Source organism: Drosophila elegans, unplaced genomic scaffold, assembly GCF_018152505.1.
Source record: "Drosophila elegans isolate 14027-0461.03 unplaced genomic scaffold, ASM1815250v1 contig_208, whole genome shotgun sequence".
Classification (NCBI taxonomy): domain Eukaryota; kingdom Metazoa; phylum Arthropoda; class Insecta; order Diptera; family Drosophilidae; genus Drosophila; species Drosophila elegans.
In genome coordinates, this window is record NW_024545578.1 from 1,321,786 (window position 1) to 1,334,402 (window position 12,617).

General features: G+C 41.0%; 5 protein-coding genes across 8 annotated transcripts; 2 read left to right on the forward strand and 3 right to left on the reverse strand.

Annotated features, from left to right (window-relative positions):
• Positions 1-202: 202 nt before the first annotated feature.
• LOC108146452 (succinate--CoA ligase [ADP/GDP-forming] subunit alpha, mitochondrial) lies at positions 203-3,571 on the reverse strand. Its single transcript, XM_017272463.2, has 4 exons — positions 3,442-3,571; positions 1,712-2,160; positions 1,069-1,353; positions 203-564 (listed from the first exon to the last, which is right to left on the reverse strand). The coding sequence occupies exons 1-4, from the start codon at positions 3,476-3,478 to the stop codon at positions 349-351; spliced, it is 987 nt and encodes a 328-aa protein (XP_017127952.1). The 5' UTR covers positions 3,479-3,571; the 3' UTR covers positions 203-348.
• Positions 3,572-3,832: 261 nt separating this feature from the next.
• On the reverse strand, positions 3,833-7,559 carry LOC108146443 (GPI mannosyltransferase 3). Of its 3 annotated transcripts, XM_017272451.2 has the most exons (6): positions 7,414-7,559; positions 7,162-7,354; positions 6,291-6,758; positions 5,283-5,864; positions 4,469-4,712; positions 3,833-4,378 (listed from the first exon to the last, which is right to left on the reverse strand). In XM_017272451.2, exons 2-6 carry the CDS (start codon positions 7,287-7,289, stop codon positions 4,208-4,210), a joined length of 1,593 nt encoding a protein of 530 aa, XP_017127940.1. In that variant the 5' UTR covers positions 7,290-7,354; positions 7,414-7,559; the 3' UTR covers positions 3,833-4,207. The 3 variants fall into 3 exon arrangements, with proteins under 3 accessions (XP_017127940.1, XP_017127938.1, XP_017127939.1); XM_017272449.2 differs by having other exon boundaries at positions 3,833-4,712; XM_017272450.2 differs by having other exon boundaries at positions 3,833-4,712; positions 7,445-7,553.
• Positions 7,560-7,753: 194 nt separating this feature from the next.
• On the forward strand, positions 7,754-8,655 carry LOC108146444 (mpv17-like protein 2). Of its 2 annotated transcripts, none has more exons than XM_017272453.2 (2): positions 7,754-7,854; positions 7,926-8,655. In XM_017272453.2, exon 2 carries the CDS (start codon positions 7,950-7,952, stop codon positions 8,559-8,561), a length of 612 nt encoding a protein of 203 aa, XP_017127942.1. In that variant the 5' UTR covers positions 7,754-7,854; positions 7,926-7,949; the 3' UTR covers positions 8,562-8,655. The 2 variants fall into 2 exon arrangements, with proteins under 2 accessions (XP_017127942.1, XP_017127941.1); XM_017272452.2 differs by having other exon boundaries at positions 7,775-7,854; positions 7,911-8,655.
• A 173-nt stretch (positions 8,656-8,828) lies between these two features.
• On the forward strand, positions 8,829-9,866 carry LOC108146410 (mpv17-like protein 2). Its single transcript, XM_017272412.2, has one exon. The coding sequence runs from the start codon at positions 8,933-8,935 to the stop codon at positions 9,758-9,760; it is 828 nt and encodes a 275-aa protein (XP_017127901.1). The 5' UTR covers positions 8,829-8,932; the 3' UTR covers positions 9,761-9,866.
• A 181-nt stretch (positions 9,867-10,047) lies between these two features.
• On the reverse strand, positions 10,048-12,514 carry LOC108146409 (integrator complex subunit 10). The gene is made up of 3 exons (XM_017272411.2): positions 12,225-12,514; positions 11,118-12,168; positions 10,048-11,064 (listed from the first exon to the last, which is right to left on the reverse strand). Exons 1-3 carry the CDS (start codon positions 12,422-12,424, stop codon positions 10,408-10,410), a joined length of 1,908 nt encoding a protein of 635 aa, XP_017127900.1. The 5' UTR covers positions 12,425-12,514; the 3' UTR covers positions 10,048-10,407.
• Positions 12,515-12,617: the final 103 nt, after the last annotated feature.

Here is a 12,617-nt window from a genome sequence, read left to right on the forward strand (position 1 = left end):
ATTTAATTACAATTCGCAATGATATTTCGAGCAAGTATTTTTAAATAAGGCAAAAATATGTTCGCAAAACTAGTTTTAAGAGCCGAGTGCAGTAACATCTTTTCAATTTTTCGTTTAGGTGCGAGTTATTTTAGTTAAACTTGGTGGTACGGCAGTAGTTAACTTAATTCTTGGAATACATGTCACATCTCAACAACGCCTATCGTTTCACAATAATTTATTAGGGTTTCTCTCGAATTCCATTTCGATTTCGACACTTTAAGCTTAACTTTAGGTTTCATCATCATGAGTTTGCGTATACGCTTTGATCGGCGTACGGATTCCGTTTTGGTAATGGCCTTTATTTATTTACACTAACTCCAGACGTTTCATCTCCTTGAAGAGCTCGTGGCCCATTTTGGCAGGACTCCTGGTCACAATAACGCCGGCCTTCTCCAAGGCGGCGATCTTGTCGTTGGCACCTCCCTTTCCTCCGGAGATGATGGCTCCGGCGTGGCCCATGCGACGACCGGGTGGCGCCGACACTCCGGCAATGAACGAGACCACAGGCTTGGCCTTGATGCCCTGTAAAAAGTATAAATTAAAAATTTAAATAATAGTCGGCATAAAATAAGCAACTATACAAATTTAAGTTTTCAACGACTTTTTGTTTTGGATTTCTTAGAATTTTAAAAATTGTAAGATAAATATAAAATACTCCAATAAAAGTTGGCATAAAATAAGCCAAGAAAACATATAAATTTACCGACTTCAAGTTTTGTAATTTAAGTATCATTTACAATGTTTAAATAAATATTTAAAAACATATATGCATGTTAAAATATATATAGAACGTCCACAATTTAAATTATATCAAATCAATTTAAATGAGCAATAAATATGGCGCGAAGATTGAAGAAAATGTTTTGGTCAAACAGTGAACCATGTACATTCAAGTTTTCAAGGACTTTTGCTGTTAGATTTACAAATTAATCTTTAAAGTTTACAAACAAACAACTAACAAATATTTTAAGTGAAGAACAAAGTCTCAGTGATGTATGACCGCTTTAGTAAACTAGTTTCTCTTACCGAATTGTATTCCGTCAGGTAGTCGGCAGCGTTCTCCTCAGCCACGCCTCCGATCTCGCCGATCAGGATGATTCCCTTGGTCTCGGGATCCTTGAGGAAGACCTCCAGGCAGTCGATGAAGTCGGTGCCGTTGAACGGATCGCCTCCGATGCCCACACAAAGGGTCTGGCCCAAGCCAACCTCCGTGGTCTGGTGAACGGCCTCGTAGGTCAGAGTTCCCGAGCGGGAGACCACGCCGATCTTGCCGCGCTTGTGAATGTGACCCGGCATGATGCCGATCTTGCACTGCAAGGATAAAATTGTAAAATAAGTTGTGATGTGAAAAAACTATTCAGATGCACGGAACGCATATTCAAATTTCAAATAATTCATAAATAAATAATGAAATCTTTTATTTAACCCAATAGCAGGTATTACGTTACTTAGAATGCTTATTCATTCATAATACTGCTAATTTAAATATTAGATAAATTGAAAGGTTCAATTGGAAATATAACCAGATATAGTTAGGAATTCTTTACCATCATCTGCTGTTTATTATCACTTTGTGTGACGTGCACCACGAGATAAGAAATATCAGAGTAAAATGGACTTTGTACCAAAGCTATGCTTATCGTTCAGGCCGCTCTGAAGATGTACGAACCTGTTCGGGAGCGATGATTCCCGGGCAGTTGGGCCCCACCAATCGCGACTTGCTCTGGCTGATGAGGGCGTGCTTCACCTTCACCATGTCGTGCTGCGGCACGCCCTCCGTGATGCACACGATCAGTGGGATCTCCGCCTCCAGGGCCTCGATGATCGCAGCCGCGGCGCCCGGCGGTGGCACATAGATGACGGTGGCATGTGGATCGGTGGCCTTCTTGGCCTCCGCCACCGAGGCGAAAACGGGCAGACCCAGATGCTCGGTGCCGCCCTTCTTGGGGGAAATGCCGCCGACCAACTTGGTGCCGTACTCCAGAGCCTGTTGGCTGTGGAACGTGCCCTGTTTGCCGGTGAATCCCTGGCAGATCACCCGCGAGTCGCCGTTCAGCTTCAGGTTGCCGCGCGTCTTGTTGTACTGCGAATTGCAGCGCACGCCGGCAACAAAGCCATCTGTAAAAAGGGAAAATCACTTTGTTATTAATGTCTATAAAAATTTTAAAATAATAATTAAAGCGGTATATTACACAGGGTAAACAAATTTCGCTTTTTTTGTGCAGATTTAATTGCAGTTGATGTTTGCTGCCGAAAGTAACTTCAAAGTTCTTAGAGTTTAATAACAATAAAGAGAAATGCCTACGTCTAATAGGTTTAATTAGTTTCAAAAAATAAAAAAAAAAAACCAAAAACGATTTTTTCCACTCATGACTAGATTTATCTAAAACATGCATAATTGTTTACCACTTGATCTTGCAAATCACTTCGTTAAAAATGTATCTTACGTTTAAGTGTCATTTATCTTTCTTATTCGATGCATAACTGTGTAATTTTTAACATTAAATGCAAAATGTTCCGGTAATTATCTGCCTTTTGTCGCAAATCTAAAATATTCAATCTACGTGTGAGTATCGTACTGTAAACACCATCATGAGTGCCTTTGTTTCTATTCAAAGTAAGTTACTAAGAATACAATTAGAAGTTCACTAGTACTGTGCCATCCTGTTCGATAGCTATAAGAAAAAAAGGTAAGGAAAGTGAATTCGAAAGAGCTTTTCCACTAATTAGTGATCCTCACTGTGCATTTGCTTCAGCCTGCAATTTCAATGCCACGAATAGTATTGTCGGTGACAAACAGGATTGTAGGCATAAGGTGTACTTACTAAAATGGTTTATATAAGTTTCTTGTTATGTGGATATAAGAGCTATTAAATGGAAATTTAATAATTCTTTTGTTAAGCCTCAAAGCGGATCTTTACTGTACTTTTAGCTACAAAATATAGCTTTTTTCCAAAGGTCACATAAGTTTCTTGTTATTTGAATATAACAAGAGCTTTAAAAATGCAACTACATAAATCAAAATAAAAATCCCAAGACTTGGTAATAAATCTGATATATTGTAGTGATCCTTGAAGCGAAGTCCCACTGTACTCACAGCCGAAATACACGGTTGTTTTTTTCGGTAGGTCACATGCAAACGAACCTTGAACACACCCCCCTCCGCACCCCTAAAAGGTATCTCTTCCTCTTTTCCGAAGCCACGTATCTGGGGGATTGCAAATTACCCTGATTGTTAATCCCAATTGAGGCTGACTAATCAGCAGATCTTTCGGAACGACAGGTGCCCTCTAGTTGTTTGCCTTTTCGTTCTTTTTTTGTGCCATAAATCCATCGAAGTTATATAATTTATTATGGCTATATCGCGCGAGTTATCCAACCGACTTGGGGAGTACGCACCTCGCACTTTCAGCAGCGCCCTCATTGAAGCAGCCATGTTATCTCCGTGAGGTGGTTGTGCGATGAAAACAGCTTTACTTAATTAAAACGCGTTTAATTAATGCGAAATATGCCGAACAGAAGGTTACGCCGTGCGATCTGGCAACGCTGAGCCGCCTACAAGATAGGGGTGGGAGTACGGAGGGGCTGCCACCTGACTGGAATCGCACTGCAATCTTAACAGAAACTATCGGATACTGTTAAATCTTAAAACAAAATTCAAAAATATTTGTATGTAAAAAAAAGGGACTTAAAACCAGGGATTGTAGAAAGCATATATTTTTATTTAAAAAAATTAAACTTATTAAAACAAAAACTTTACATCTCAGACCGCCCATTAAAACTGAAAACATTTATTCACTCAAACTGAACCTTTATTTCGGGAAATTAAAGAAAGGACAGATCAAGTGTCTACGTAAAATATATTGCCTCTTGTTAGACCTTTTAACGTCTAAATACTCAGATGGCTTACACATTATCAACTAGCACAAAGTACACACAAAATGCGCCTACGCCTACGAATATCAAATGTTTGCTCTGATTTTTTTCAGTTCTTTTCGCGCGACAACGTTTTAAAAACTTTTGCTAAGGCCAAAAATGGATACAAAATATACGTTTGTATTTTTTTAAGTTAAAATTAAGTGTGTGTGTCATTGCTTTTTGCTTTTGAACGGAGGGCTGAGGTGGTGGTGGGTTTCGTTTTTTTCCTCTCTGTCTCTACTACCAACTAGTTGAATAGATTCTCGTTGGCCAGAGGGAGATCCTCCAGAGATGGATGATCGTGGACATCCTGCTCGCGATGCTCCTGATCCTCTGATCCACGATTAAAGGCATTCTCCTCGCCCTTTTTCAAGCGCTGGTAGACCAAAATGGAGCGACCGGTGCGCGACTGGCGATGCTGCAATAGAGAGGCGACATTAGGTGACTGGGCGCCCAGTGCCTGCGACCACTCGTCCACCAGAGCCTGTGAGCCCTCCAGCCGGATTACCTCTGCGTGCTCGATGCGATGGAGCAGCCGGTAGTTGCGCAGGAATACGCTAATGTTCTCAGCCAGCGGATCGAACAGCACCACATGGCTGGGCAGAGCGGTAAGCGGATGCACGGGTATGTGCGAGTTGATCCAGTGCACGGGGTCCTCAAAAAAGCGATCGGCCTCGTCCTTGTACTGCTCCTTCTTCTCCAGATTCGGTTCGCAGGTCAGGAAGCGCATCGTTACGTTCTGGTGAATGTGGCTGGGGAAGATAAACGAAATTATAAACGAATTATAATTTATAAATACGCAATACATCAATGAAAATATGTTAAATACAGGTGTTTAAATAAATTTTTATGACCAGAAGGCTCTTTAATTTAAAAATACATTTATAAAACGTGTTCCAAAGAACCAAAAAATAAATATGTAATACTTTCTAATGGGGATGTATAATATGAAAATTCTAATGTTTGGTCTAAGCCATACTAGTTACCAATCAAAGGATTTTTTAAAACTTAATTTGTAAAAATAAAAGCGCTTTAAAAAAAATATAACCAATTATAGACAGATTTATAAAAATCACTCGATACAAAACAGTTAAATTAAAACGTTTGCATGTAATATGTACTATATTGTCAAAGCTGATTTGTCTGATTTATCTAATAAAAACCGATTTGAAACCGAAAGTAGTTCCAAATTAGTTTTTGATATAAATATGAAAATAATTTTAAGTTTTCAATAACTCTAATTTTTGGTACCAACTTAAACATTTTAAAAAAAAAAAGCCTTAAACATTTAAATATTTTGTTAAAAGTAGTGTAGACCTTACCTGTAGTACGGCGTTGAATGGCACGGCATGAGGAACAGGATGTTCGCCTGGTGCTCTCGTTCATCTCTGTATTCCTGGGCGATCTCCCTCAGCTTGGGCATTAAATCAATGGGTCCCTTCTGGTGGACAGTGCTCAGATACCAGGCGGGCAGGACATTGCCCACCAGGATCACCAGGGCAGTGGTCCAGAGCATGGTGCGTGAGGCTCTATAGCTCCATCGCGACAAGGCGTCCGTAATCACATACAAGCAGAGGGGAAGCAGCGAGGACACAAAGCGAAACTCCTTGTGCTCCACGGCACTCAGGACAACCAGAGTCAGAAAGATGGTGATCAAGAGCTGCTTGCTAACCGGATACTTCTCCGACTTCCGCACCGTCTCCATTATGCCAAAGATAAAGGGCAACGTGTTGATCCCGAGCACAGTGGGCAATCCCACGGTGAAGTACCAGTGCCAAGGATGCGAGCCATAGAAGCTGCCGATGTTGTTGAAGATGTTGTACTTGAGAAACTCGTACGGCGTCACAATCAAGTGACCATGCCAGTAGGTGTCGATGGCAATTCCGAGTCCAGCTACGAGTAAACTGAAATGTTAAGAGGGAATGCATTAAAATACTGATCATTTTTGTGGATCACTTAGCTAACTCCGAAGTTTAAATTACTATAAACAAATCAAACAAACAACAAAGTAAATTAAAAAGGAAAAGAACTGGTAATAAAAATAACCCTAGACAGCACTTTTTTTGTGCAGGTCTATGAGCATTAAGTTATGTAACTATACATTTTTGTAATCAAATCTGTATCCTAAGTTTTCATATTTTAAGAATAAAACAACAAACTTAAAATATCAAAATTTGAACAGAAAAAGCATCTTAGCGAGATTACAAAAACCACTACAGAAACGAAAACTAAGTATTCAGATGTGTTTAGATTAAGACTGCACCTTTTTGAGTCTTATTTTGTTGTCTTGTAGAAATTGATGTACACTTCTCTGATAAATCAAAACTTACCCGATAAGCACAAAACGTTTGAGGATCAGTTCCATGACATTCTGACGACTCTTGCGCAAATGATATAGGGATAATGGAAGCCAAATAACCGCCGCCGTGGGTCTCAAAAAGCAGCAGATGGCAGCTGGCCACAGATAGACAGTGGATTCGCCATACCAGGGGAAGTAGCTCAGGGCAATGGTGGTCAGAGAGGCCTCCAGGGTGTTGGCTAGAGTTCGGGAGCCCGTGTAGAACCAGAACCAGGGTACCAGCACCAAAAACAGAGCCCACTTCCTCTTGCCAGTCCACACAAAGAAGCGATAGTCGGAGTAGGCCGATAGCAAGGCCTGGAGAATCCTTGGCAGCAGGACCAGAAGTTGAGCACTATCCAATTGCAGGAGGGCAAGGATTTTGTACAGTCCGGCAATCAGCAGGGGATACACATAGCTGCGAATGCCCTGAATCCACTCCCAAGTCAGGTAGCCATAGCTGAAAAATACAGAACCCAGAAATATTAGGTAAAATATATGTAAATTCTTTTCTGGTTTCAAATTCAAAGAATTGGTTTGTTGACTATTCTGGAATTTTTAAATATTTTTCCCATTTAGTTTATAGTATTAGCATCACGAAAATATAAAACATGTTTCAAAAGTGGCTTCCAAACTATTTTTGATAGTTAAAAGCTATCAATATTACTAATATTTTGAACGCAACTGTATATACAAATATGTAAATTCCATGAATGTTCTATGGCTATTTATGAATGAAGTAGCGAATGTAAATGATTGAAACGGCCATAAAACCTATGAACTGTCAATTGTTGATCTATATCTACCAATTCTTTGAAGATAACCCCAACAAATGGACCGTAATCCCTGAAAATTGAACCCACCCAAAGGTCAGTTTGTGGGCCACTTCCAAACTCTGCCAATATTCATCCGGAACGTAATATGTTTGGACCACAAAAACAGAGGCCAAACGTACTGCCAAAATTGGCAGAAAGGCGTAGAGCAGCCTCATTTTTTTAGCGCTGCGTGGGTCCCGAGATCCAAAAATTAGTCACCCGGAAAACCGGATGGCGTTCCCTAAAAAAAAAGCGGTATTAATATAAATGATTATAGGCGTTTTTCAGGCCGGTTCTAACCTTAAACGTGTTGCGTGTGTTGCGGACTTACCAACCGGTCGAACTTGGTCGAAATTCCGGAGTTCTTTAGCCAACTTTTCGGTAAAAGAAAAGGCGGCCTAAAAATAACACGAATAACACGAGCAAAGCAAAAATGAAACAAGTAAAAAGAAGATGGGAGAATCGCTCAAGGCGTTGCCAGATCCCAGTGCGTTAGTAATCGATATTAATCGGAGTAGTCGTGATATCGATATTAATACATTCAAATTTTGTAAAATCCATTAACGGTTGAAAAGAAAATAAAAGATTTAAAACAGATGTTATCTATATTTTATTATAATTCCGAAGCAGAATTAATAATGAACGGAAAACATGGTCACCCGATTTTGTATTAAAACAAGAAAACTGCTTTATATATAATTCTGGAAGGTAGTGGACATATGAACAGCAAAATTGAAAAAGGTACAAAATTCATAATAATATTTGTATATACCTCTTAAAAACCATTTACAATTGAGTTCCTAACCTTCGAGGTTTTGGGATCGTATCGGATCACGATGTATAGCATTCGCCTGGCGAATCCGCTAAGGATGAGTTTGCAGACCATTAGCTACTTCTCGATGAACTCCCGAATCCCGCCGAATACGAACTTCTGGTCGAAGGTGTTCGGGAAATACCTGTTGGTTACGAATACCGTGGGATCGGGGATCTTTCTCCCTTTTGGAGATGCGCTGGCCCAACAATACGAGCGATTGGGTGAAATGAACAAGGCGTTTGACTACTCCCGCTCAGGATCTATGATGATCACGGGACTGGTGATTGGGCCCGTTCAGCACGGTTTCTATCTGCTGTTGGACAAGCTCTTGTCGGGCAACAAACTATGGGATGTCCTGCGAAAGATCCTGGCCGACCAGCTGATCATGTCACCCATCTACATCGTCATGTTCTTCCACATAAGCAGTCTTCTGGAGGGCAAAAGTATCACCGAATGCAATGCCGAACTGTACGAGAAGTTCCTCTACACCTGGTTTTTGGACTGCTGCCTGTGGCCGGGTCTCCAGTACCTGAATTTTCGCTACTTCAAGACCCTCTATCGCGTGGTATTCATCAATGTGGCCAATTGCGTGTACATCGTCCTTTTGTCGCACATAAAACACGGTTTTCAGTAGGTCGGAATCATAATTTTCGGCTTATACTCCATAACAAAATCTATTGCCTAGTTTTATAATTCTTATAATTCTGGGATTAATTATGTTACTATGTACAGTTTTTAAAATACAAGCTTTTTTAAGGTTTGTTTTATTTTATAAATTTATGTGTTCATTTATCAATAAGTTTTTTGATTTAATTTAATTTAGAAATAGCGATATCTTCCAAAATCGACTATCGATTTCGAACTCTAGATGTGTAAATTGGCAATCGGGAGTTGCCATCCCCAATCAGCTGTTCGTTTAACGTCAAAACAATCGTGTCTTTCGTAACGTAATTTTCAAACACTCGGGACTACAGTAGACCTCAGATATTGAGGTTGCGGGGGAGGATGTTCAGCATTCGCTGCCTGCGCTTCGGAATCCACCAGAATCCACTGATCACTCGAAATGGATTCCCCTTTAATTCCCAAAGGGATTTCAAGGTCCTTTGCCGGATGAAAATGGAGCCACTAAAATGCGGAGGAGGAGTCCGTTTGGCCCATGGAAAAGGGGAAACGGAATCCCACGGCTTGCTACTCATACGATGGACGAAAATTGCCTGGAGCAATATGTTTGGAAAGTATCTGCTAGTGACAAACGTGGTCGGATCCGGACTTCTAATGGTCGTGGGCGATGTGATAGCCCAGGAGTACGAGTACAGGCGGGGATTACGCCACCAGGATCGCTTCGATACGGACCGCATGTACAGGATGTTTGTGGCGGGTGCTCTGCAAGGACCTCTCCATCACTTCGTCTACAACTGGATGGACAGGATAATGCCTGCCCGCACTACTAAGAATATACTCAAGAAAATCCTGATTGATCAACTATTCATGTCACCCGCCTGCATCTTCATATTCTTCTACTCCATCTGCTACCTGGAGCGCCAAACTCTGGAGGCCACCAACAAGGAGCTGATCAGCAAGTTCCCCTATGTCTATCTGCTGGATTGGATGACCTGGCCGGCGGCACAGTACCTGAACTTTCGCTATCTGGACACCAAATATAGGGTTACCTTTGTCAATGTCTGCACGGCTGTTTATAATGTTTTAATGTCCTATATGAAACATGACTTTGGTATCCATTTGCCTCTGGAAGGGGAGTTGGTGGAGTCCTCCCAAATGTCCTTCGCTCCGTCGAATTACACAACCAGTCCGGAAACCCAGAAAAAGGTTTGAAATGTGATATTGATAACTAATATAAATTACGAAGTCATGGGTGTTATTATGTAAAATGAAGAGGCTCTTAGTATGAATATATATATGTGTTTAGTACAAAAGTTAACCGGAAAGCTGTCTATTTTGTAATCCATGGGCTAAAAACCTTATCTTCATGGTGATAAATGTATTTTTGAAGTTGCTAAACCATTACTACGTTATAATTTAAAAGCTTTTAAGGTTTTAGCGGACATTCATTGAAATGCAATTTCAATACGGAAACATATCAAAATGTAACCTCAAACTAGTTTATCAGTTGCAAAAACAAATATATTTGTAATATATTCATAAGAAATAAAACATCTAGTCGTTTATAATCTAAAAAACCTAATCTTGTAAATTTGAATTACTCGATGAAACACAAGTGAATAAACTAGTGGTGAAAATGGAAATTCTCAATTGACTGCTTTCTTATCAGCTAAAATATTGATTAGATTTGTAAGCTTCACACACACATTTACAATTTCATATTAAATCTTTGATTATAAGTAGTAAAACTAAATTTAATCGAAGTCATCAGACAACGTGTTTTAAAAAACAATTATACACTGTTATCTTATATAAAAAAACCCCCCTTAGTCACTAAATAGCTCGGGAATCTCCCTTCCTCACTTAATAACAATCGTTTCCACGGGCTGGGTGATACCGAAGATGTGCTGGGCCAGCATTAAATGCTCCTGACTGATGAAATTCGCCAGCAAAGTGATTACATTCTCATTGCAGCGGGCGATTTGCTGACGAGTAATTGCCTTGAATTCATCCCTGGCTCCTTTATCTGCTCCGCGTGTTCCAATCCTTCGGGTTTGGGATCCGCCACCTGCAGCTCCACTTGGTGCTGTTGGTGTGCCACTGGAAATGGGTGAGCTGGTCAGCTCGAAATTATCCTCCTGCTGCGAGTTCCAAATGTGCGAGAGTTCCTCAAGCAAATCGATGGCAATTATATAGGTGGATAAAGTGCGCAAATTAAACGATTTGCGTTGCTTAATCAAGTTGAAGATTTGTTGGGTGAGCAGCACATCATTTAGGAGATTCAGCTGCTGCAAAACCAGCAGATCCCCAAGCAATCGATCTGGACAATTGGGTTCGTAAACCTTCCGACTCAGTCTGCTGATAATGGCACCCACACAATACTGAACCAAAGCCGATCGAGTGAGAGGCAGGAAAACCATGTGGCGATGGCCTTTGAGCGACATGTTCTCTAAAAGTTGACCTTGAGTAGCCGGCAGTTCGGAGAGGATCTTTAAAATGCACTGGAAGCCCTGGAGCTGTTAAGTAAAACAGGTTAAAGTATGTCTGATTAAGTAAAAAAGAAGCTTACAGTCATGCTGCCCTGCATCAGATTAAGACTGAGAATCTGGAGACTTTGAACCAGGCTGCTTTGCGTGGTCATGTCGGCCATTAGCTTGTTGGCCTCATCTCTATGCCCGAAATATATGGCCAAATCGAAGAGAAACCTTGAGATCCAAGGCGCCAAAGGAAGTGCGAGCATTAGTTGACTGAAATCCCTTTGAAATTGATCTGTATTAAGCAGCTGCCAGCATTGGGCGGCATGCAAAAAGGCCTTGGATAGCTCCGGACTTAAAGCGGTGGTGAGGGAGAATTTCGGCGGTTCCATGCTGGGCACTTCGGAGCCATCCGCTGCTTCCGGCGACCACTCTATGAATCCCTCGACCAAAACGTGACTAATATCCGCATCTTCGATCCTCAGCTTGCAGTTCCTTATATATCCGTGCAGGGAGTAAATAAACAAGGTCGTGGCATAGAATAAAACCTGGGAACTGCCTGCCGGACTGCCAGAGAGTATGTCCACCAGCTTTTCCCAGTAGACATTCTGGTTAACATTCTTACTGAAGGGCAGAAAGGGTTCCCAGCCCATCATCTGGCCACAGATCATCAGGACCTTAAAGATGTTCTTCCAGGCATCCGCCGTATCCGATTCATCCATGATCTGACGGAGATAAAACTCCAGAGAACTGGTATATAGCCGGCAGGCAAGATTTGGCGAGAGTTCAGGTGGTTTATTCTGAATCATGGGCAGCACCTCCTCCACCAGAATCCTTTGATAAAGATCCGGATCCGTTTTCATGCCCTCGGCAAGCATTTCCAGTAATCTGGGCGCTTGAGTTACGGCCGATTTGGGAAACTTATTGAACATCAATATGTAGATATAGACGCACTGCTCCAGATTATCGCCACTGTGATTGATTGTGTGCATGAATATATTATGCTGAACCTCCGGTGTTAGATGTTTGTACATTTTTACATAGAACTCCTGTTCCGGAGTGTTTTCATTTTCATTTCTCAGCGCATTTGTTAGGGCGTTTATCTCCTGCCATAATTCTGCATGTTGATTGGGGAAATTGGTGGCTCTATAACGGAAATTTATTTATTAATTAACTGCATAATTATTAAGTTATATAATTACATGACGCTGAAACACTTGGCCGCCTCCTCATAATTTTTACCATCCCTTTCCAGTAAATAAGCCTCATATTGCAAGTTAAAGGAATTTGGATACATGGTCTTCGCAGTGATTATCCAGGCCATTGCCGCACATGGATCGCTTTTTCGAAGACTTTGCGCCTCCTTCACCATGTACAACTCATTTTCCTCGTTGTTTGTCATGTTTTTATATTATTTTCTATCGTTTTTCAATATTTTTCCCAGTTTCAGCAAAACCAAAACATTAAGCCGGCAATTAACGGGGTGTTTATCAACACTGTTTAGCGACTAGTGCTGCAACTACAGCGAAAAATAGCCAAATGTAGCTTGTCTCATAAGTCAGCTTTTTCTAGCTGATTAGTATTCTAAATCTTAT